The sequence below is a fragment of the Lepisosteus oculatus genome, chromosome 8 (genome assembly GCF_040954835.1).
Source record: "Lepisosteus oculatus isolate fLepOcu1 chromosome 8, fLepOcu1.hap2, whole genome shotgun sequence".
NCBI classification, from domain to species: domain Eukaryota; kingdom Metazoa; phylum Chordata; class Actinopteri; order Semionotiformes; family Lepisosteidae; genus Lepisosteus; species Lepisosteus oculatus.
This window is the reverse complement of record NC_090703.1, coordinates 4,754,076-4,778,154: the sequence shown is the minus strand read 5'-3', so window position 1 is coordinate 4,778,154 and position 24,079 is coordinate 4,754,076. Positions and strand designations below refer to the sequence as shown.

General features: G+C 39.5%; 1 protein-coding gene across 1 annotated transcript in view; it reads left to right on the top strand.

Moving 5' to 3' along the window:
• The window catches only part of LOC102692081 (putative N-acetylated-alpha-linked acidic dipeptidase), an 82,568-nt gene that overhangs the window by 15,848 nt on the left and 42,641 nt on the right, over window positions 1-24,079 (top strand). The window contains exons 7-13 of the mRNA XM_015350488.2: window positions 7,234-7,319; window positions 7,693-7,812; window positions 12,326-12,408; window positions 14,363-14,426; window positions 14,554-14,621; window positions 14,831-14,931; window positions 18,459-18,549. Of these exons, the coding sequence (XP_015205974.2) occupies window positions 7,234-7,319; window positions 7,693-7,812; window positions 12,326-12,408; window positions 14,363-14,426; window positions 14,554-14,621; window positions 14,831-14,931; window positions 18,459-18,549 (613 nt within the window). The remainder of the gene's footprint in view (window positions 1-7,233; window positions 7,320-7,692; window positions 7,813-12,325; window positions 12,409-14,362; window positions 14,427-14,553; window positions 14,622-14,830; window positions 14,932-18,458; window positions 18,550-24,079) is intronic.

The window sequence follows — 24,079 nt, the reverse complement described above, 5'->3', positions numbered from 1 at the left end:
GGTTGGCTGTAACGTCCATAACTTAATTAGTAACATAAGTAAAACTGGTCTATAGGTCCTTGGTTCCCTTTTCAGTTTTTCCTCCTTTTTCTAAATTGGTGTTACATTTGCAATTGTCCAGTCTCTCGGTAAAGCTCCCATCCTCAGTGAGAGCTGAAATCTCTCCGTTAGGTGTCTATGAATAACAGCACTCATTTGCTTAAGTGCGGCGGCTGGGACACAGCTACAGTATATGGCCCTTGCTATTTATTACTTTTCAGTTGCCATAGTTCTTCAGAACCTCCGTGTCAATTATGCTAAAATTACCCAATACTGATGGGTAACATGGGGTATGGAACTGTAAAACACTAAACATTTATGAGATATTATTCAGCCTACTGACAGTTTTTTTCATCTTCTATTAGCGACGCTTTATTATTGTGTATGATGTTTGCATTAAATGAAAAATAGGCTTTTTTTGTTATTTTTGTCTCTGATGGAATAATCTCTTCTGTCTCTCTCTTGGCAATAACCTTTTCCAGCTGCATCTGTAGATTGGTATACAGCACTCTTTTACTGTAGGTGAATCTAATTCTCCAGTCTGTCCAGCTCTATCTCATTTTTTTTTCAGTTCTTCATTTAATCATATTCTTTAAGACCTCATTTGGTTGAGGACCGAATTTGTTTGCGCTTTTCTTTGACATTTTGTTTTTAAGTATGACCAGCTCATCCTTTCTCTATTGACCCTGTGTCCTTTGTGTTCACAGTCCACTACCTTCAAGTCCTGACTCATTCCTTCGTAGTCTGCTCTTCTAAATTAATAAACCCTGATTTCAGGCTCAACCTTTAGAGCTTTAAAGTTTATGTCATAACACACAATATAATAATCACATTCTCCTGTGCCTCAATCAATCCACTGTATTCCCATAAGTCTATCCTGGTTGTTTGGAGTGATTCAGAGGGTATTCAGCTAATGGTTTATAAGTCGATGGATGTCTTTGACAATGATGATGTCCCACGAGACGCGGGACACAGACTTGATTGTTTTGTGTTTTATTTGTCATGTAAGAGTCTTATCTGACAAATGAAACCAAGAGAAATCAGAGAAACACTAGCAGCTAGTGTCATTTTGGCTTTTGTATTGAGTGCCTAGTGTGAATTGTGGTGTGTTTGTGTACCCATGGAAACCACACACAGGGCACACACCCTGTGCATCACTGTATCCTCATTGCTATTGTCAAAACATCACCAGAGTGCAGCGTTAACATTTCCAGAAAGGTCAGGGCACTTCTTAGTTTTTATCAGCAGCCGTCCAGCCTTCTTTTAAGGAAGTTGTGTCCCTTTCTCACCAATGCCTTTGAATTTTCTTAACAACTGTAAAATTTCACAACGATCGCTCATCCTGCTGTTCTTGCATATTAAGCACCTATCTACCTATATGTGATTTATTTATTTATTTATTTATTTTTAAAGTGGATCAGGGTGACCCTGTCTTGCTAACTCATAAATAAACTGCATTTTTAGGCCTGGGCCTGAATAAAAAAACACATTTTTATTCTCAGCTGGGAACATTAGAATGTTGTGGGAGGAAAACATTTGGCTTGAATGTCTTGTTACAGTCGAGTTTCCTAAAAATACAAATGGCATTAAACTTTACTTTGAAAATCTTTGTTGTTTTATTGATATTTATAGGATAGTATTACTGGATGAATTAAATGAACTAAATAAATGGAATGGATTTAGTGAATGAAGTGTCCACATCAGGATGCATGAATGTGATTGATTACGGGTCTTCAATATCTCAGAAACGCAGTGTCTAGTGCCGCTGTGTAACAGATTGACAACTAGGAATAATCAGTGAAAGGGCCAGGTTATTGTCTGGTTTCGGGCCTAGAAAGGGAGCTGAAGAGTACCTGGCTGAACGCCTGATGCTGTCTTCTGCCATGAAAGATATAATATGTACAAATCCCGTTCAGATCCTGTATTTCTATGATCCTGATGCCCTTGCCATCATTTGCCACCTCTCTCTTCAGAAGCATGATTGAGTGTGTGGGCCTGTCATTGGAAGCTTACATCAACCCCTCAAACACTCCAAGCACTGCTAATTTTAGAAATGCAGCAATTTACCAAGTACCGTATTTCAATTATCTCTGTGTAAATGCAATGTCTTTTTAAAAGCCTGTATATAACTATAATTTTAATCTGATTTTGAGTCTATTCTAATTTAGGTTTACATGGAATTTTGTTTTTACTATACCTTCCATAAATACTTCAGTATAAAAAGGAAAAACAGAACACCCACATATTTAGTTTCATTTGAATAGAGTGGGCAGATAATGCAGTTGTGAAATTGCCACATTTTCTTAACTGGAGAAAAAAGGATTAATGTGGAATTTTATATGCCGTGTTTATGAGAACATGTAAATGAATAGCCTGTGTTTCAACAGCGCACAGCAAAGGAAATGATCAAAAATAGAAACCTTTTCTTGTCTAATGCTTGATTTTGTTCTTTAAATCCAAAAGGCATTTGTGGCTAATGAAATTGTAATTATACCGGGGGTTTAGCTGCTTTTTACTTTTCATATAATCTTAGATTGTGCTTTATATCTTTCACCTGGGGACGGACAAAGTGTTGTGTCTTTCAGTGAAAAGTCATTGGCTACCATTGACCTCAGCGGGTAATGTCAGGAGCAAGAACCAGATGAGTCAGTGAGAGCCGTAGTCTGTAGATGGCTCCTCTCTGTAATCTCAAGAGCACAGTCCCACTCAGCAGTCTTCTTCCCTCACGTGAGGTTTGGATCAAGCAACACTGCTGCTGTAAGTAGCTCAAAGCAATTAATCAGCTCCGGGAACTGTGGCCACAAGGAAAAGCAGGTTTTTGCTTTCACTCGTGTCTGTGGACCATTACACGATGGGTGGCCAGACTTTCCAAACCAATGCCCAGAGTAGGAACAGTGGAAATGCTGTCCTGCAGATGAGACATTAAACTGAGGTCAGGACTGCTCGGTCAGTAAAGAACCCATGGCACAGTTCTCAAGAGTGGGGTGCTCTGCCCAGTGCCTCAGCTAACCAACAGTGTGGGCTGATATGAACTGACAATCTGACCGCCTGAAAATAAACTGTACCCGCTGTACTGTGTGTTAAGCTCTGGGATCATGTGTTTTCTTGCTAGGAAGGATGCTGCTTATATTATTATTATTATTATTATTATTATTATTATTATTATTATTATTATTATTATTATTATTGTTATCTCTCTTAAAAGCCATGCAAACCTTGAAAATCAAAGAGAAACGCACTGCACTGCATTCATAGACCAATTTGAAAAAGAAAGGGTAAACTACAGATACATAATCTTAGACTGAAATGAATGTAATCTCTTACAAGAAGGGTAGCGCATTTTCCTGTAGCCAGTAATTGCATGTGGTTTAATCAGTTAGCTGCAAAGAAGGACTCTTTCAGGGGCAAAGCACACATCTGATTAAGCACCTTGCCATACTGTTGTGAACACCGCCTTCAATCTATTTCACTAGCAGAGCCCTGAGCAGTGACATCCCAGACTTTCTCTGACTCATCTTTCCAAAACCCAAAGAAAAGAAGGAACAAAAAAAGACATTTAGATTATCTTGTATGCCATGGTGCAGCTAGTGTATGTGTTTACATAAGAGGTGTAGGATCCGAAATTGTGTACTAAAAGAAAGTGAGGAAATCATAGTTTCAAGTAATTATAATTGCGATTTGCCTCATTTGGTATGTACTGTAACAGGTAGTACTGGAAATGTCCTGTAATTTCTTCCCTACATCAAGGACCATAACATTTTTCCTTTTATTTAAATTTTATTTTTTTAATCATTTTATTAATGATTTTATCAATAGGTTATTTTCTTTGTCAGGCAATTATAGTCGGTAATAAAATGCTTTTTTCATCATTTGATTTCCTGGATATACTGTACCTAAGCCTTTCCTGTCCTTACTTATGGAGCTTGCGTAATTTTAGCAAAAAAGTAAAAAAAGTGACGAAGAGAGATCAGAATGCAGATTTCTTTGAGGACCAGTTTCACGAACTTACTGTATGCACATGTGGTATGTCCGGTGTGTGTACAGTCAGTATGCATTGTTTGCGTTGTGGAAGTGTGAGGAGATTGTTCTTTATAGCACACTGCAAAATTCATTATGTGCTTATCGGCTGTAGGGCTTAAATTTAACACCACTGTCTAGAGATCACGTCCTTGTGTTCAAGGAGGACAGACCAAGATCATCTACTGTATCTAATGGCCTGTTTCTGTTCAGTCTGGGTTTGAGCAGTGAAGGCTCTCAATGATGCATTTATCTCCACAGTGGCACTGACAGTCCCAGTGCATGTCTCTCATGCTGCTCAGCTAGTTGTAAGCTTAAAAAATCCCGGTATCTCTTCAGCTTTCATATCAGAAATGAAGCTGCTTGCTTGATTATATTTCTTGAAAAAAATAAAACACTACTGGAGTGAGAGGTGAATCTCCTTGATGAGCAGCTCGCAGTCATTCTGAAATCAAGCGGGAGCCATATTCTGACGTGTTGATTCTACTCCCTGGGGAAGAGCTCAGTGATTAATCACTGGGGGTTTAGAAGGAAATGTTCTAATCAGAGAAGGATGCAGATGAAGACAAATGTCTCCAGGTGTCTGGCAGGCTATGATCAATCTGAGTTAGCTGTACACATAAAACTTTCAAATATGCAAAGTTACCATTTCTACTTAATTGTCCCCCTGGGCCCTGTAGGCCTGAGTCAGAGGCTGCAGCTAAAATGTACCCTGGAAGCACACTTTTCAGTCTTGACCATCCTGTCTTGAGGATTAATTGGTATTAGAATTATGATTCTTGCTGTTGGGGTTTGATTAAAGGAATACGGTATGTTGTTTTTACCTTTCTGGAGAAAAATATCTGCACTTAGAGCAGATCAGGACCCAAGGGAACAGTATGTGAAACTGCATTAGGATAAATCTGTGGCATATTAACTAAAGGTCACCAGCCAGAGGCAGTAACTACTTTGGTGTGATTCTTGTGGTCAGGAGATCTGACACTTGTTTCTACATTTCTTGCCTATGAGCCTTTCTAGCATCTTCAGCATTGTCTCTGGTATAGGAAATGGGTGGAATGGTTTACTATTAAACTTCTAGGATGAATAGTTACCTACTTTGCAGATCGTTATAACAATGTATTATAAAAAACAAATCTCCTGTTGATTTAATATTCAACATTATGAGGTGTGATGTTTATTTTTAATAAAGTATGAGTCTGTTTCTAAGTTTGTATCCCATGTAATCCGTGCTGTCTTTAACAATCCTGAGGCTGGGGCTTTAGCATTCCTTTTGTTTGCTTGACAAATTGTCACCTGATCTCGCTAACTAGACTCCTGTGTCCATTTTCAGGCATACTTTTTTGCTTGTATCTATTTCGCTTTTGCAAGTGTGCTTTACTTCATATAGCCATAGCAGAAAATGTATGTATTTACCAATTACCAATGTAAATAAATAATAATGTATCTATAGAGATTGTGGAGAAGAAAGAAAGGAATATCTTCTGACATTTGACCCCTCCAAAGAAGGGATCCCAGTGATTGCACCTCTGTTCTTTACTAGAGAAGAAAGACAGCAGATTCAGGCCAGGCGCATGTAAATGTTATTCCACCAACAGGTATATTTAAAGTTCAGACTGACTACAAGGTGTTTGAAAAAAAACAACATACACAAACACATATCTCTGAATATACAAAAACAGAGTTCTGAATTGTTTTCTGTATATAACTACATCAAAGGGGACAGAATTGGTTGTAAGCCCTGAATTCGGTTTGGTACACGTAACCTCGTTTCTTCAAGCAACTTTTTTCGATGGTTGTGTATAGAAAATTAAGTAACATCTCCACGTGGAACCTGCAGTAAATTAAGACCAAGGGGACAAGAGCATTAGGAGTTATAGAAAGATCTTCATTATATGGTTTCCTTAGCTGAGAGAGGTACTGTACAGCAGGACTTAGAGTACTGGTGGCAGTGCTCAATCCTCATGAGGTATCGGAAACAGCAGCCTACTCTGGGTGGTTCAGTACAGTTCTTGAAATGTGCAGGCCATGTCAGGCATGTGTGGGGGGAAAAGAGTGTCTATTGTGTATTTGCTTTAAATATCTTCGCTGCATTTGAACTTTTTATGAATTATGAATAAAAAAATAGGTGAAGTACTGAAATGGAATCGGCTTTAATTTTTGAAAACGGAGCAGATAAAGTTAACCGATCTTAGTGAAGTGTTCCTCTCTTTGTTGTAGTACAGTAAAGTGACAACCCACTTGTAGTTGAACTCCGTGGTGTGTAAGTACAGCAACGTGTCTGGCAGAGAAAGGAGGGAGGATTGGGGTTGGGCTGGAATATCCGCTGCGTCTTTTTCAATTCCTCAAATTCTTTTCTGTTTCAATCCTGTATTTTTGCACTGCAGTCCAGATTGCAGGTTTTCAAGTTCCTGTCTGATCAAGCAGCTGTCCGGAGTAATCTGAGACAAAATAGCATCTTAAGAACAATCTTAACAATCATAACTGCTCCTCGGGTGGGCCACTTGGCTGCAGCAGCTTAATTTTAAGTCCTCAACCTTGGGATGTAAATGAGAGAGTTTGGTGAGGCTCCTCACAGATCCACTCACTGACCTTATAAGTGAAGCAGATATTTCATTCTGCTGATGTCTCCTGTGCATTGCTGACCTATACCCAGGCGTCACACTCTATTGGAGAGCTTGATGAGCTCTGAAGAGAGGAATTATGAATAACCTGAATGTTAATGCAGATGTCTTGACACAACTGGAAACAAAATCCATCATAGCAAGCCCCATCTCTTTCTCAATTGGCAGCTGTCAATAATTTAGCACCAGCGATCACGGACTGCTCTGCAGTTTGCAGAGTCCGCCCGCTGACCACGGACACTCTGGGATTCTGACATGGCTGATCTCTCCATCAGGCTCAGTGCAGTCAGCCATGAAGGAGTACTTGTGTGAGTGAAAAAAGTTTCCTTTTCAAGGTTAACTTTGATTGTCTGGGAGGTTCCACTTCTGCTAAATAATTGACATCTTGAGCTATTGGACAACCTGAGTGTGCTGAATTTGTTGTAGGGATATATTTCTGCTAGGTACAGGCTTTTCTGTTTTGTTTTGAAAGCACAGGGCTGAGACATCAGAGGCTATGTAAGAAGCACCGCATCCTAAAAAAGAGAAACTCATCACAGAAACTTCTGTTTTTCAGTAAAATGAAGCTGTATGTACAGACATACAGTGAAAAAAGAATAACCAAGAATGTGATTGGGTATATCCGTGGACAGTACGAACCAGGTGAGTGTGCTTCTGGTGTTGATTCAAGAAAGTTTTAACTATACACAGGACACACAGCTGCAATATTCAAAACATCTAAAAATATAAAAAAAAATATTTGTATTTAGTCAGAATCTAAATATCAAATGTTATTTTCTGAAAATACACATCAGGATAAGCTTCCTTCACTGGAAGGAAAAGTGTTCACTAGGGGGCGTGTACATCATTAGCTACTGTTGTACTGGAGCATCACATTATTTCATAAAACATGTATCTGTGTATGATTTAACCACAGTCCACAGCAGTGGGATGGGAAGACAGAGCTGATGAGAGGGGAGGAGCCAAATGAAAGCTCTGAAAGAGTACTTAGTATTGCGGTTGTCTGTGTTGGCAGATCGTTATGTCCTCATTGGAAACCATCGTGACGCTTGGGTTTTTGGGGCTGTTGACCCTTCCAGCGGCACCTCGGCCATGATGGAGCTCGCCAGGGCTTTTGGGAAGCTCCTGAAAGAAGGTAGGGGTGGAGGGAATGGCTGGAGCGCTGAGGTTGTGGTGTTGTACGATTGTTGTTCCATGTTCCTTCAGCGCACTCTACAACAGAGCTGAAAGGATCGGGCTGTGTAGATCCATTCACTGAAGCAAAATATTTCATTTGTTGATGTCTGCTCCATTCTGTTGATGTCTCCTGTGATGTCTCATGTCTCCCGAACATTTAAATTGGACTTACAGAAGCCTAGCACACTTAACAATCATGAGGAAACTTACTAACAGGGAGCAGATGATAAACAGAGAAAGGCAGGTGAGATGGTGATGGAGGAAACGGAATGCGCTTGACTGGGTTCTTGAGTAACGATCATGAAAAGTAAAAACAACTCTTAGAATGAATAGCCTTTTGTTAAATGAGTGGCCTTATGTGACGCAAAAAAGGTGTACAGTTCTTAGGCGGCTGCATCTGCTTTCGAATTCTGAGAATTGTTGGTGAGACCGTGGACTTACTGAAGTTCTCCCGTTCTGCAGATCGAGTAAACAGATCCGTTCATCTTTAGATATACTTCCTCCACTTTAATTTATCTTAGACGGGAGGTATTCTAAAATGTCCAGGTTGAAGCTGGAGCCTGAGGTCTGAAAACCAGCTGACGACACTCGGATTGGGCAAGTGGATTGGAGTGGAGTGGAGCCCCTCCATGGTATGCAAATTCAGGGCAGGAGTTTGCAGCCTGACTCACCTACGGCACCTCACCTCGGTGAGCCTGCATGCCCTGCTTGTTCTCACACCTTCTGTGTCCTGCACCGATGAGATTCGGCCCAGCCCAGCACTCACTTCGCACCCAGAGACCCGCAGGCTCGATGGACAGGTCATCAGACAGATTTTCTCTTGGACGTCACACCAGATTCTGCCCAAGACGGCATCGAAAACCAGAGAAGTTTTGCAACAAGATGCCCTCTATGTTTTAGCCCGACCTCCAAAATTAAACAGCGGGACTTGAGCAGACGGAACTTCATATCAAGGCATTCTCAGTGGGAACAGATGGGAAGTATTGGAGAACGGACTTTCTGAGAGTCTCGCCAGCCACGTCCCAGCCGGCTGCTGGCCCCCAGGTCCTGGGACCTCGCCACGGAGTGCTGAGCAGAGCTCTACCTTCTCCCCGGGCCCCCCAGCCCAGCGCCAAGCACACACCCGCTGCACCAGCGTCACCCTGGACCCGGCTGTCCCTCCGTCCAGCCGTTAGGAAGCGTCTCCGGGCCCAGCGTGTTAACCCCTGTGAGCGCAGAGCGTCCGAACACTCGAGAGCTCAGCTATGACTCCAGCCCGGCACGTGTCTGAAAATGTGTTACTTCATGACAGTGCTCTTCACGTTTGTGATTCCTGATTGTTTTGAGGACGGTTTTTACAAGGTTGACTAACATTTCAGTTTTATAGGCAGCATACAGTATTATTTTGTCTCGGGTGAATTGGCCTTTTTTATGATTGTGGTAAAATCCTGTATTCTTTGAATCCATGTGTGAACGTTGCCAATTGTTCTGTTTCATTGATTCCTAGCAGCAATAGAATTGCTTTGTGAATTTACTGATCGAATTACTAATTATCTAAGGAAATTCAAACCATTGAATCACTACATGTCTCACAAGTATTTGGAAATCATGGGTTGTCCGTTTATTTCCATGAAGATTTGCTTCATTTCCGTTTGCTAATGTCTTTGTTTGCCCTTCCAAAGGTGCTGAGGTATTTTCCTGTGTTTAAAACCTTTATGTGCAGCAGAAAAAGTAGAGAATCTCTTGGCAGTTGTGCTGTGGGCTGTGGAGAGTAGGGAGAAAGCATTCCCTCTCACAGGATATTAAACTGACTCACAGCCTGATTGTTTAACTGCATTATGGTTTAATTTATTTTTTTCTTAATTTAAGCTCTAGTAAGAGTGTCTTGCAATAAAAGTTTGACCTTTGAAAAAATACCATCTCTTAATGGATTTATATAATGTACAATGATACTGCTTCTGTAGCTTCATTAGACACAGTCTTGTTTCTTTCTTGAACTTACTGAAATTGCATGGTTCCTCTGGTGGGGAAATATACTGTATGCAATTGTTCCAGTGCAGTTTGAGATCATGCTCTTTAGCAAATAATGGCAAATCTAATTTTGCTTCACACATAGCTAGTTTTAAAATGAATATAAAGAAAGATGTGTTTTTTAGCATCTGAATAATGCAGGTGTATAATGAAATGATCTGACAATAGATACTGAGTTTCTGGGTATTGCCAGACAGCTGCAAATTGAAATATCCATTATGCTAATTTACAATGATTGTGGAGTTTCAAATAAAGCCAAGTGTAATTAAGAGAAGTTACAGTGACTCATTAAATCAAATGGGTCAGTGTCTTTTCTGGTGGTTAAAAAAATACTTATTTTTTAATTTAAATAATACCTATACCAAAAAAGCATACAGAGAAAAAAAATGTTTACAATCAGTATCTCAGTTATATTTTATAATAATAATTGCTTACACTTATATAGCGCTTTTTCTGCACACTCCACTCAAAGCGCTTTACAGGTAATGGGGATCCCCTCCATCACCACCAGTGTGCAGCCCAACCTGGATGATGCGACGGCAGCCATAATGCGCCAGAACTCTCCCCACACATCAGCTATCAGTGGGGAGGAGAGCAGAGTGATGAAGCCAAAGCATAGATAGGGATTATTAGGCCATGATTGGTAAGGGCCAATAGGAAAGTTCAAGAGGATGCTGGGGTAACACCCCTACTCTTTTCAAGAAATGCCCTGGGATTTTTAATGACCACAAAAATCAAAAAGAGTCAAAAATTTCAAAGTAAAAAATGTGACTTTTGCCTAATAACAAGCATTTGAATTAATTCAGTGTACCAGATTAAGCTTCCCATTTTATTGCCAGTGGATTTTTATATGAATTATTTAAATTTATCTTCAGTAACCAAAAAACTGTATACTTTACATTTTACTCTGAATAAAACAGACATTTACCTATTTTAATGTTTTGAACATCCTTCCTGAGAAACGATACCCATTATAAAATAAACCTTGGTTTAAAATGTCTGGGATGAATTTTTAGATGCATTCTGAAGGATATTGGAGATGTATGATTAAAATTACATAAGAAGCTCAGCCTAATGTGTTGCACTGTTATTTTACCCTTGTTTTCCTGATCTTGCAGTTAAAAACTGTCCCTTTGCTTAAACTAGCACAGCTCAGAGAAAATCATTGACAACTGTGTAACAAAATATTTCAAAGACACGCCTTCACCTTCGCTGTGATATGGAAAAAAAATATTTTATTTTTTATGAGTATTAATGTATCTCTGGACTGGTGAAAATATACAAAATACTGCTGCTAACAAAGACTGAAATAAAAATAAATTGCTTTCCTGTGCAATATTAAAAAAAACATGGTGGGAAAGGTTACTAAAAATCTTGTAAATAACTTAGTCGTTGAATATTTTTCACAGTTAATCAAATTAGTTGTGTTGATACTGTCCGTGATTTTAGAGGCTCAGTTAAAAATCGCTGTCATTCGTTGAAACCCTTTTTTGAGTCATGTCAAAATACATTTTTAAAAATAGGCACCCATTGCAAACATGGTGATTGGAAAATAGATTTCTGTGTTTTTAAAATATGTAGCTTAACTTTAACTTTCTCATTAAACTAATGCTAGCGATATAAGGACAGTCTGTTCTGGTGTGAAATGAGGGCTCGTTGTCTATTTGTGTTCTCAGCTACATGCTCTGACCTTTGTATAAGCCCTGGGCATATAAGATAAGATCACTTTATTAGCCATATACAATTTCTTGCATTAGGATTTGTCTTTTCATGTACCCCAACTTGCTCTCCATGAGACACACAGGCAGGGAGAGAGAAGCTTGGGGTCAGAGCACAGGGTCAGCCATTTATATGGCACCCCTGGAGTAGCTGGGGTTAAGGGCCTTGCTCAGGGGCCCATCGGAGTAGGATTCCTCTGCCGGCCGTGGGATTTGAACCGGCAACCTTCCAGCCACAAGCGCATATCCTTAGCCACAGTGCTACTGCTCCACCCCAGTGTCCATTGTGTTAAGTGGATAACTGAGCATGTCACCCCTCCTGGTGGGGCTTCAGTCCTTTCCAGGTCCTACCCCAGCAGTGCTGGACCCTGTGTACACAGCTGAGGGAAAGATCACTGAAGGTGCAGCAGCAGGTGTATGCAGAGCCAGCACACAGTGAATGTGAATTCGTACCTCTGTCGTGTGTGTGGAGGTACATCTGTTAATATTCCATCTGTACACCGGGACTTCAAAAGGTTCAGGTACAGCCGGATGAAATAATGTATGAATTTCAGTTCTGAGCAGTTTCCTACTCTCAAAGATGAGTGGGAACATTTGCCTCTTCTTTTTATTGCCTTTTTCAAAACGTCTCTTGTTGAAACCTGCAACACCATCAGAAGTGAAGTGCTGAATGCTCTTCCTTTGTTTCAGGCCTCTGTCCTAAATACTTAATCGAACAGCCAATTATTTGGTTTTTGGTTTCAGGTTGGAGACCTCGGCGATCCATCATGTTCTGCAACTGGGGAGCCGAAGAACATGGTCTGATTGGGTCGACTGAATGGGTTGAGGTCAGGAGAGCACTGGTTGTTGTTTGCATTAAGTGTTGCAGGTTTTGCCTACCACTGCCGCTTGGAAGAGTTCTGTAATGTTTTGGCTCCTTTTTATTCTGAAGGTATTCCACAGATTTAATGGTTTCCCATCCAGGATCTACCTTGCCTTGCACCCACTGCTTGTCAAGAGAGGGCTATAGAGGTGATACCCTGAATTGGATTAAGAACTTAGAAAATGGATGGACAAAAACCCACATTTATTTCTCTGCATATATCAAACAAATCTTTTGAATGTAAGCTTGACTGTGAGGCAAAAAAACATCAACTTTCTGCTGCTAGAGAAAACTAGGTCAAAGAAAAAATCGCTGATTGAATGTGAAGAGCGCACAAGGGACACTGTGCTTTCTTATCAGCTTTTTAACATGGGAGCTGTAGAACCTTGTCCGTTTGAAAGTGCCTTAAAAATAATGTGAAGTATGTCTGGCATGCAAATGTGGTGTCGGAGAAGACTGGCCAACCTGCATAGCCCACTGTTTTGGAGACTTGGCTTGTAGCTGCTTTCCACCTGTCTTACTCTTGTGAGCTCAGTGGGCAACACCCTGTACGTTAGGTACAGTATGAACAAGGTGCAAACTTCTGAAGAAAAAGGTGGTAGTGTCTCATGACAACTCTGGTGTGATAAAAGAGGTCTAAGGTGAACGTATAATAACCAGCGATGAGAACTGTACATATACTGTACAGATAGTTCAGGAACTCAACTTCTGTATCACTGCTCGATCTCATTGACTCACACGGCTCGTTCAGTTACAATTAAAAATAATACTGACAAATGATGTGTCCATTGTTATATGTACTTTTCATGAATTTTTAGCGAAACAAGCTAATGCACACCATTCTCACATTTGACCATATCATGCAAAAAGTTCCAGACAGCACTATTGTAATGTACAATATGAGGATCGACAAATTTTGTCTTTGATGCGGTGTCTTTCATTTTCAGCTTTCAAATTCCTGCTTTTCTTTCACAAATAAGGCCTCACCCAGTGGGCTTCATTCCGACATTGAGTTTCAAGTCTTTATGCATGACTCATATCAATAAACCATAGTAACAATTAGTGTGTAATGTCTAGACTATAATAGTATAAGCCTCAAGCAGTGTCAGCCCTTTGCCAGCTGCTAAAGAAATGATGGACTCGCCTTATTGTCAGCTCGCTAGCTTCTAATGGCAGCTTACATATTGTTAATAGACTTCCTAATGTTCCAAATGACTATATATAGGATTAATGGCTTCGTCCTGTAACGTTTTATCCATTCTAAATTGTACTGTATATTTTATCAAATGTACCAAGAACCACTATTAAAGAATGCAATAAAAAAGATCTAGTCCTAGAAAAGATTCTGAAGACCTGGCTCCACACTACGCTGTCAGACATGTGAGGCACCAAGTCCGTGTGTCTCACCGCACCCGTCTACTAGAGACTCTGTGGCCACTGGCGTCTTCAAATCTAACCCCACCTAACCTCCCGCTTTACTAGGTCGCCTCGCTCTGCTTTGCTTTTTTACATCGGCGGTTTGCATTGGGATGGCGTAGCTCTCTGCGTGAGACTGAGGGCTCGCACTGGGCTGGGGGTTCAGGCCCCTCCTGTAGGACGCAGCTGGTGGAAATCAGCTGGTGTTCCAGGCAGGGGCAGAGGCGTGTTCTCTCAATCCAAGTCGTGCTATAGTAACCAGAGTGAGGTCTGGCCTGATCTGAACCACTGTACTCTAGTATGGGATTGGCCTTAATGTGTATTTACAAGTGTGCTACAATGTTTCTTGAACAGGGCATATAATTAATACTGCATTTTTATAAAAACAAGATTTCACAGAGAAGTGATGCAAGCAGAGGCACGTGAGTATATCAGCTTGTTAGCAGCTTATTGCTATATTCTCTACAGCTCTTCTTAATATATCTTTTCTCTTTTCTTTTCAGGAACTTATCAAAACTCTCGGAAATCGAGCTGTAGCTTACTTAAATGTTGACATTGCGGTTGAAGGTAACTGATTTGCTAATGAGAGTGCCTGTTTTTGAAAAGATTGTGATTTGGAAAGGTTATCCTGAGTCACAGCTTTCTAATAGTTCAATCAAGTTTTCTTTTTTTTTTTCTTCACAAAATCCTCAAGGAAATGCAACATTGATTGCAGCAGCTACCCCGAACCTCTACAAGCTGCTGTGCGAGTCTGCAAAGAAGGTAAATTGCATGCTCTGCTATATTTTAGTTTGGAGATTTGGGAACTGTCCGTATCCAATCTACAAACACACAATACTTGTAGCTCACCACTTCACTTAAAAGCCCTGCAGTGCACTGAAGGCCAGGCGATGTTGACTGATTTCATGTTTCAGTCCTTTTTTTTTCTTCCATTATATGTGACGGTATTAATTTATGTTTATTTGCCTCAGGTAGAAAATCCAAACCCAGAAGAGGTGGCACGAGGCCGGAAGACAGTGTTCGATACATGGCTGGCAAATAGCCCATCTCATTATGATCCAGCACTCCCTCAGTATGTATCTGTTAGTTCTGCTCTCATTAGCAGCAGTCTAAGGTTTTAATTGTTCTGGAATCATGAAAGTAAATAGGGCTTTGCAATTATGAGACACTGAGAGATGCTAGTGGGAGTGGGGGATGGCACTCAGCAGAGAGTGTTCCTCCTGGAAGGTTTGTTCTTGCTGCTGCAGAACAATGTTTTTCTTCTTTATCGTCTTCTCCCATACTGTTATCTCGCAGGTTATGCTAATCTCTTGTTCCCAGCAATTCAGTCTTGCTGCAGCTCTGAACTGTGCATGCGCCCGTCCATTTTCACAGAGCTGTGTATGTTAGGTGAGGGTTGTGGCCACCTGGAGCTCGTCCCGGGTGCACAGGGCTCCAGGCTAGATTGCACCCTGGACAGGTTGCCAGTCCATAGCAGGGCACGCACACAAGCACACAGGGGCGAGCTGAAGGTACCAGCCAGCATCTCTTTGGGAGATGGAAGGAAATAGAAACTCCTGGAGAAAACCCACATGGATTTGGAAAGGACATGCAGGCTCCACATAGACATTTCTCTAGCCAGAATTGAACCAGAGCCCAAGAGCTATGAGGCAGCAGCAGCACCAACAGCCAGACCTCCATGCCTCCCCTGTCTGCTTATGTGCTGCCAAATTCTAACAGCACACCAAAGCCCAGCTAGCAATTAAATCTTGGCAGGCATTATCCAAATTTAATTTGTACATTATTCACCCTTTCACTGTACCTGGTTCAGATGAATCGATATTGATGTGTTTTAACCCCACCTGGATTTGAAGGGGTGAAGAGAAAAATTCTCTCTTTGTGTGAAGAGCATTTCTGCTAAGTAACAGAAACTGTATGTATGTAAAAAAAAAGGCAAGTGCTTTCTAGTGCTTCATATTTGTTGTCATTTGAAAGTATGTACACAGCATATTATTGGCAGTACGCTGGTAATCCTCTGTGAGTACTTACAGCATACATTTTAGTTTAAAGGAAAAATAACTTCAAACACAACAGGTTATTTTTATGAAAGACTAACGGCTTACATCACCCACCCTGTGATGGTCAGGGGCTTAAGAATTATTTGCACAAAAGGTAACATTGCATTGTGCACAGCAGTATTCCCACTGAGATCCAATTGAGATTGAGACACAGTTTTCATCTGCTTAACAAAGATAATGGTGTCTGTTTGATTGCTTTACCGTACAGCAACTAGTAATCCTCTGATGTATTGCCGATGGGTTTAAGGGCCTGGATGGTATTGTGTAAACAGCATTTTTTTAAGCCTTATAAGTTATGTATCAGTACTAACCACACAACCTAAAAAACATGACAGCATTAACTGAGATTCAAAGAGCCATGAGCACTGCAAGAGTTAGAATTATCATCCCCTGTGGAGCTTTAAATTTGATTGTCCATGACAAGAATAAGGATTATTATTAATGAGGACTATTGTATTGCAATCTAAAAACCACAGAGGATGTTGAAGTTGCCTTTGAACCACATAGACCCATTCTAATTGATGATAGGTAATAAATTATTGTTAGCACTTGATGTCAGGAAGCGGCAGGTACTTTTTCATTATTCACGATCAGGTAGGCCATCTGGACAGTGTGAAAACCAGAGAGTCGTTCTAGTCATCCAAAACATGTAGAGGTGTTTTGAAGTGCAAACCGTAGATAGGTTTATATAATCCCAAATGAAAAATGTAAGGATATCATATAACCAGGAACTCCAGCTACAATGTATTTATTTATTGTTCAGTAAGACTCCTGTGCACAGTGGTTCTTTGATGAAATGTCTGATATAAACGCATCTGCAGATACAGTCTGAAATTTGAAATCTTTTTCACTTCTTTTTAACATTTGCATTGATGCTTTTGATAAAATAAAATAAGAACCAATAAAAGAGGAGTTCGTTTTTGGATTATAAAGAGGAATTCGTTTTTTTGGTGTTATTATTATTATTATTATTATTATATTTTAGACATATTAGACATTGTGAGACATTAACCTGAGATCAGGAATGCTTGGTAATTGGAGAACCCACAGCACAAACTGATACAAACTGGACACTTTTGGCTGAGAAGGATGGTGCTGCTGCTGCTGATAATTATTCAACATGCTGTAGCCCCAGCTAATGCCTTTTCCCTTCATAAAGTAACAAACCGCTTTTTGTAACATGGAGGAAATGTCTGTGTGTCGGTGGTCACCGGCCTCGGTTTCCAGTTTAAACCACACCTGGCCACCCTGCCCACCCTGGAGGAGCAGCCTGAATTCCAGACATGGCCAGCTCCATTCCTGACACCGTCACACACTGCAGTCTGTGACCATGAACGAAACGCTATGTTTGGATTCACGTGAGCTGTGGGAGGACACTGTAGATGAAGGTCAAAGGACATCAGTTCAGCTCCCTGCCTGTTCACCAGGAGCAGCAGAAATGGATAACAAAAAACGGAGGCAACAGAATAGATTACACAACATAATTAGATAATTAAATAGTTAAGACGTACTATTAATCGGTTTAACTGTGGGACAATAAGGATCTAAATAACTTTCTTGGGCTTGACACTAGATATGTTCCTATACATGTTCAAACTGTTAGAGAAATTGAACAGTGCCTTTCAAGCCAGAACCATCTGGAAAACGTGATGGTAAACTCCAAAAACGTAAGCAATAAGCAAAGTGTCAGTTTTAAAGTACTGTGGTTCAAAAAGTGTTTAAAATGTTTTTAACACTATAATGCACCATTTTCCTTCAGATAAATGTTAATCTCTTGTGAACGGCTTGTGGCTTAGTTGGATTTATCTTGCCTGTGCTTATTTATACTTCTAGGAAGAGTTGAAGCTTGTAATATTGCCATCACAATCACATTTAGGCTGTGCTTTTAACATATTTTCGTTAAGGCTTCAATTTATATACTGCAAAACCAGCTTAATTAATGGTTGGTTGGTGTTGGATAAGCCAGATTTTCCAAAAATAAGAGCCCAGTTCCTAACAGGAAAATATTAGATATTACACTTAGGTACTGTATGTTTGAAGAAAAGGTCTGTCGCACATTCGTCACATCTGTACAATATGTGTGCACTGACAGACTCCTCTGGAACAAGATTATTCATTTGTGCATTTTCCTTCTTTGTGTCAGTGAAAAACAGAATAGGTCCAAAGGGTATGTTTTCTGTACTGTTTCCTCAGTCTTACAGAGCTCTCAAACTATCCTTAGTAATCTTCAAAGAAAAGGTTCAGATGTGGCTGTCTTGTGATGTGTCTGGGTACTGGATAGATACCTTAACTAACTGATATATTTCTAATATAGAAAAACCCTTTTTACATCGTTTGAAACAAACTCTCCATTGGTTCCTATTTAGTTTAGCACCTAAGTGTTTTGAATAAAAGCTCCCTTGTGTTTAAAAAGTATTTCCAAATTGGTGGAGTATTTAGGTACGCAAATGGAAACAACCATACATAAACACATTATTTTTCACACTTCTCAATATGAAACATAACTGTATATCTATTCCAATGGCTTTGTTTCTTTTTTTAGGATTGACTCAATTGGATCTGGAAGTGACTACACGGCTTTTCTCCAAATAGCGGGCATTCCATGTACAGATATCAGATACACCTACAGCCAGGTATGCCTCCTTAAATAGGGTTTTTTTTTTCAGCATCTGCTAATGGTCCTGGTAACACAGTATGTGTCAACAGAGTGACGGTTTAATAAACTCCAGTGTAAACGCACTGTGATAAACAGATCTTGATATTGTTTTCTTCACGTTTTCTATAATTTAACCCTCCGCACACTCAAATTACTGAGGGTTACACGCTCGAACAGAAGGCTGCCAGAAAACCAACAAACATTGAATAAAGTTTCCAAAAACATTCCACGTGCCGTCAGCTGATCTGCTGAGGCTGAATTGTGTAAAAGTCTCCAAAGGGCAATGGTGAAGCACCAGGAGGCAGGAAAGGAAGCGCAACTGACAGCAAAGCAGTGTGAGGGCCAACAAGAAGCATAAGAAAGTTTGCAAACATTCTGTCTCTTGGCCCATTTAGTGTTTGTTTCGTATTAGCTGATGAATCTGAGGACATCTGTCGTATTCAACAAAATGTTTGGGAAACTTGTTTCCTACCCCCACAATTCTTTGTGTAAAGCAGCATGCTTCCTGTTCTCAGTTTTAAATGCACTTCCTCCTCCGTCTGTGTCCTTTAATTGTTTCTGAATAATTGCATGGGGTTTCACTGACGTTATCAATAACTTTAGGGATCTGAATGTTTTTGAGTTACAGTAGATCCTCTTGTGAACTCCTCTGTTCAAGACTACAAAGATGGCTTCTTTTAGCCCATCAGTGTAGGGCATTTTTTTTAAATTGAGGAATTTACCTGGTTGTTCATCTGGACTGATTTCAGAGCAGCAGTATCTTTTTCACATTGTGGTTACCAAAAGTACAGTGTACAATATACAGTTATACAGTATATTCTAAATGAGGTCCTACTGCTACACTGTATACAGTAATCTCAATATAACAATCCTTTAAATTCTTTCAATTTAAATTCTGTGTCATTTAACTATATATACTGTACTAGTATTCTGGTTTTGTATTGCTTGCCCATATTTGTTAATTATTATTCATTATTTAGCTTTCAGCACTTTCATCTAAAGCAACTAAGATTTATAGCTATTTACAGTGTGTAACTGAGCAGCATATTTAGGGTCCCAGGACAGGTCAGAGCAGCTCTCTGACAGGGTTTGCAAGATGGCACAGGCAATGATATGGAAGTAAGAGAACGAAGAGAAAACAAGCTGTAACCAGTTCCTGCAATGTTCCAGCACAACGCCAGGAAGACTTTCCAAGCTTTTAGCACTGCTTCAAGCATTTGCTTCAGAAACTCTAATTCTGAACACACAGCAAAACAAAACACCCCCAAATGAAGTAATGAAGTGAAAGATGTATTTTGTCTTCCATGCCTGTATTCTCTTTACAGATGCTCAAGATTCAGACTTTACAATTAAATTCAGACTAAGATTGATGACTATTTATCTGGAGCAAAAAGCTTCTGGGAGTGGCCTTGTCACCTCAATCAATAACACAGTGAGAGTTTACTCAGAAGTACACGGGGAGCTTTTTATTGGTTATCAAGAATTCCCCAGATGGGATAAAACATCTTCAATCAAAGCTGTTTTATCAAGTAAAGTGCTTAAAAGTTGACGATGTGGGTGGATCAGGGGGAGAAGCTGCCACGGAGGATCTTGGGTTCTAAATTTAACACTCACTTGGTAACTTTAAAGGCATCCGTCATTAGCTATTATCACGTTCCTGGGGTGTGCTGCGTGGTACTGTCAGCACACCGATGAAGCTCATAATTAGGCATTAAAGTATTCCTTTATGGCCAAGTCACCCTGGCTTCTGCTGGGTTTTGCACACAGCTACCGTTTTCAGGAGTTTTTAAGGAGAGGACAGCAGTAGGCTACTAGCGACTAAGCAAACTACGGCTCCTCTCATATACCCTTTCTTATCTGGTTGTTGTCTATTTTCCTGAAGCACTGCAAGCATGCATGTGTCACTACCACGGATGAGTCCCAAATTCGGACCCCGAGCCTGTGGTGAGGAAATGCTGCGGGTTATATTTAAGTCTGATAGAGGTTCATGTCTCCAGCTTTTACTATGTGTTCATTCACAGTGTGTCTTTCTGGTAAGGCGATATTGCTTTTCACGAGATCACTGTGGTAACCAGCACTCTTCCAGACATTTCCAGTATTTAGTCATTAGCTATTTTCCACTTCCTTCTTGAGGCCCTAAAAAATAATGAAAAGTATTGGTTTTCAATACACCTTATAAAGGACAGGTGATGTGCTCACGTCAGACTGCAGACTGGCTTCTCTTCATCTGCCGCATTTCCTTTGTGGTTTTCATTCATGATTTCCTCTTATTGCATTGATTTGATTCTCTGGTACCTAATTCAAGGAAAACAAAGCATAAGTGTCCAACGAAAGCGCTAAAGACGCAAATGAAAAGACTCAGAATGTTCAGGCTGTTCCTCTGTCAATCGATACAATAACGGAAGAGTTAAAATAGTGAAGTAAGTCAAGGACACCCGCATTGTGCTTTTGAGTTGCTCTGAGTCACCATTCCTTTTGAAGTAATTCAGAAAGATTTCGATTGGTGTATCAAAAAGACTCCTTCATCCTGTCAAGAATTTGAGATGGATTTGTTTCAAGGCTACCATTTCCTTAAAATATACGTATTTATATTTATAATTATAATATAATTATTTTGAGTCTTTTTACAGTCGTTTTCCCCTGGCTTCTTTGTTATCTGGCAAAATATTTTTACAGAAACAATCTACTGCCATTAAAAATTCTCCCAAGACATCTACAGTAGATGTCTGATGTCTAGCAATTATTTTTTTTTAAAAGCACAATAATCACATCAGAGTTTTTGTAGTAGCTTAATTTTACACAGTCGTTTAAAACGTTGACTTTCTGAGTGATGTGTAAATGTTTATGTATGGTTATATACAGTAGTTATTTATAAAAGTTATACTGTAAATAAAGCATGGAGTACAAAAAACACAAATTACATTTAAAGTACAGCATTGCAGAACTGTATAATGCAAATTACTTCAGCTTCTTTATATTTCATTCGTTACATTTAGTATAATACTGTACCTGTTTAATGAGCAATAACGTTTTGTTTACAGTTCAAACTGTATGATATACTTTCACCGACAAAACATGTTGGAAGGTAAAGTACTGGTTGGTAAATATTTTCGGAATTGCTCTTGTGCCTCATTCAGAAAATGCAGACAGCCCCCAATAATGTGATTGTAAAGAAAAGTATTTATTGATATTTTGCTACAGTATAGCCAGATTGGTTTGAGAGATGATCTCTTGGCCACATGGGTGAAGATGTTGAAACAGCCTTATGATAAACTAAAGGGTCACTGCCTTCTATCAATCCTTGATATTATAGGACTCTTCATCACAGCTTGTTTTCTTTGACATTATTGTGTTGTTTTGTGATCTTGGGTTACTGATTATCTTTTGTTACTCATGTCTGTTTTTGCATTGTTTTTTCTTTTGCACTGCTGTGCATTAAATTTCCAAAATATCCTCACAATTCATTTCCTTTTCATTATGTTCAAGGAAGACTAACAATAATTTATTCCCAAACCTTTCAGAGTTTGAATAAATGAGAGCTAAAAATGTAATAAAATTTAGTAAGCTGTCGTCATTTTAGGCAACATTAATTTGTGGTATTTACTTTGTGTTCAGTTAAATGGTCTGTAGTTGAATTTAAAGATGTGGACAAAATAGAACGCAAAAGTAACTCTGGAAAAAAATGAGTGAGAAAAAATGAGTGGTTTCTATTACAATTAAGATATTTGGGGAATCATTTTTTGTTCCTCAGACGATTCTTTGTGTGTTTAGAGTCTGTAGTATAAATTGACCTTACAGTATGTCCTTTGAGATCAATTCTTTTAGTTTTTTGTGAATTCCATGTGTTTTTCAAAGGAAAAACGTGTACCCAGTTATTTTGGCATGTTGATTAAATGGTTTGAGTTTATAGCAACTTCATTGTACTCTATAACCTGATTAAAGTGAAAATTGAATGTCTTTTCTGTTTACAGTAAATAACTAAATGCATCCTGTTTGATGATAGCTGCTTATACAGTATGTCTCTGTTGCTGTGCAAGACACAGACAGTTAAGTCCACCCAAGAGGAATAAAAGTGGCTCGTTTATCTCAAACACATCATTACCAGTTTTCAGGGCAAATAGATTAATGTATTAATATATTAATGAGGCTTATCTGCAGAAATAGATTAAAATAAAAAAGAGATGTGGCTCTGATTGATGCATCTGTTAATTTTACTTCCTAAAGTGTTCCAGTTGATCTCGTATTTTTAGCTTTGCAAATCATAATGTTAACATAATTATAAGTGAGGTTAAAGAGTTTGCATATATCTCATCCTGTGTGATTGGATGGTTTTGTAAACTGGATTGCTCTGGGTGGCCTGAGGATAATGACGTTAATTGTGATTGAATGTGCACTGGGATATTTTGAGATAAGTGAAAAATGCCTGCTCTGTGCACAGGTTTAAGGACCCATTTCCTGTTTTCCAGAACATTGAACAGGATACTAGTTACCTATGAGGTCACACTGGTTCACATTTCTTGTACTTCATCTGGCCAGTGTATCGTCATTTGGCTATTTGGCCTTTATGGGACAAGAATCTCTTCTGTTTTGATTATCAAGGTGTTTCAAGGTAGTGTGACATTAATACAATTCCTTACCGAGCTGAAAATTGAAAGTCCTCCTGGAAAGGCTTCGTGAAGAGCTGAATGGCTTTCTCTGGCTTGTAACCCTCAATATATTCAGTTAATATTGGTAAACACTATGGTATTTGCTAGTTCATTACATGAGTCATGCCACTGCAATAGAGTCCAGAATAATTACATCAGCATGGTTCTTCACCAATTTGAAAAGCTTTTTTTCTTCTGAAGGTGGATCAAGGACAGGTCTTTTGTATCTTAGTGCCTAATTCATCACCAGGGCAAGGCAGCTGTGCTGTGATTGATACTTTTGAATCCCACCTGGGTTTTTTGGGCTTTATATTAATTAAAACTTGGTGATACTGTTTAAGGAGTGCTGGGGTCCAGAGTTACAAAGTCAAACTGTTAAGCAGGAACCAGCAAGAATGATGTGACAGCTTGCCATTCTGCAGGCGGTAGGGCATTGACTTTGTGCAACAGAAGGCAGTGTGAACCCCAGTCCTGTCTATAAGAATTAGATATGAGCTTCTTCTAGCATGTCTCTGACAGCTTATGGTCCCTCATGAGTTATGAGAAGGAGTGGGTAAAAATAAATTAAAATGTGATTTGTCATTTTTCTGAACTGAACTTAACTCCCTTTTTTCAGGGAGACTTACAATATAGTAAATTTACATGACAAGCTGTATAAATACGAAGATCGATGTTGCAGGTACAGTAAGGTAGACATACATCTATAAAATAATACTCAGTCAAACTAGAAGGTCTGGGATTGCCCTACACAAGAATGAAGATATAACAACATACAGGCAGTGCAGTACAAGGCACCATCCAACATCCTGCTGGTAAGATTACACAGAGGAAGTGCGGTTACTGGATTTTGTTAAGAGTTAC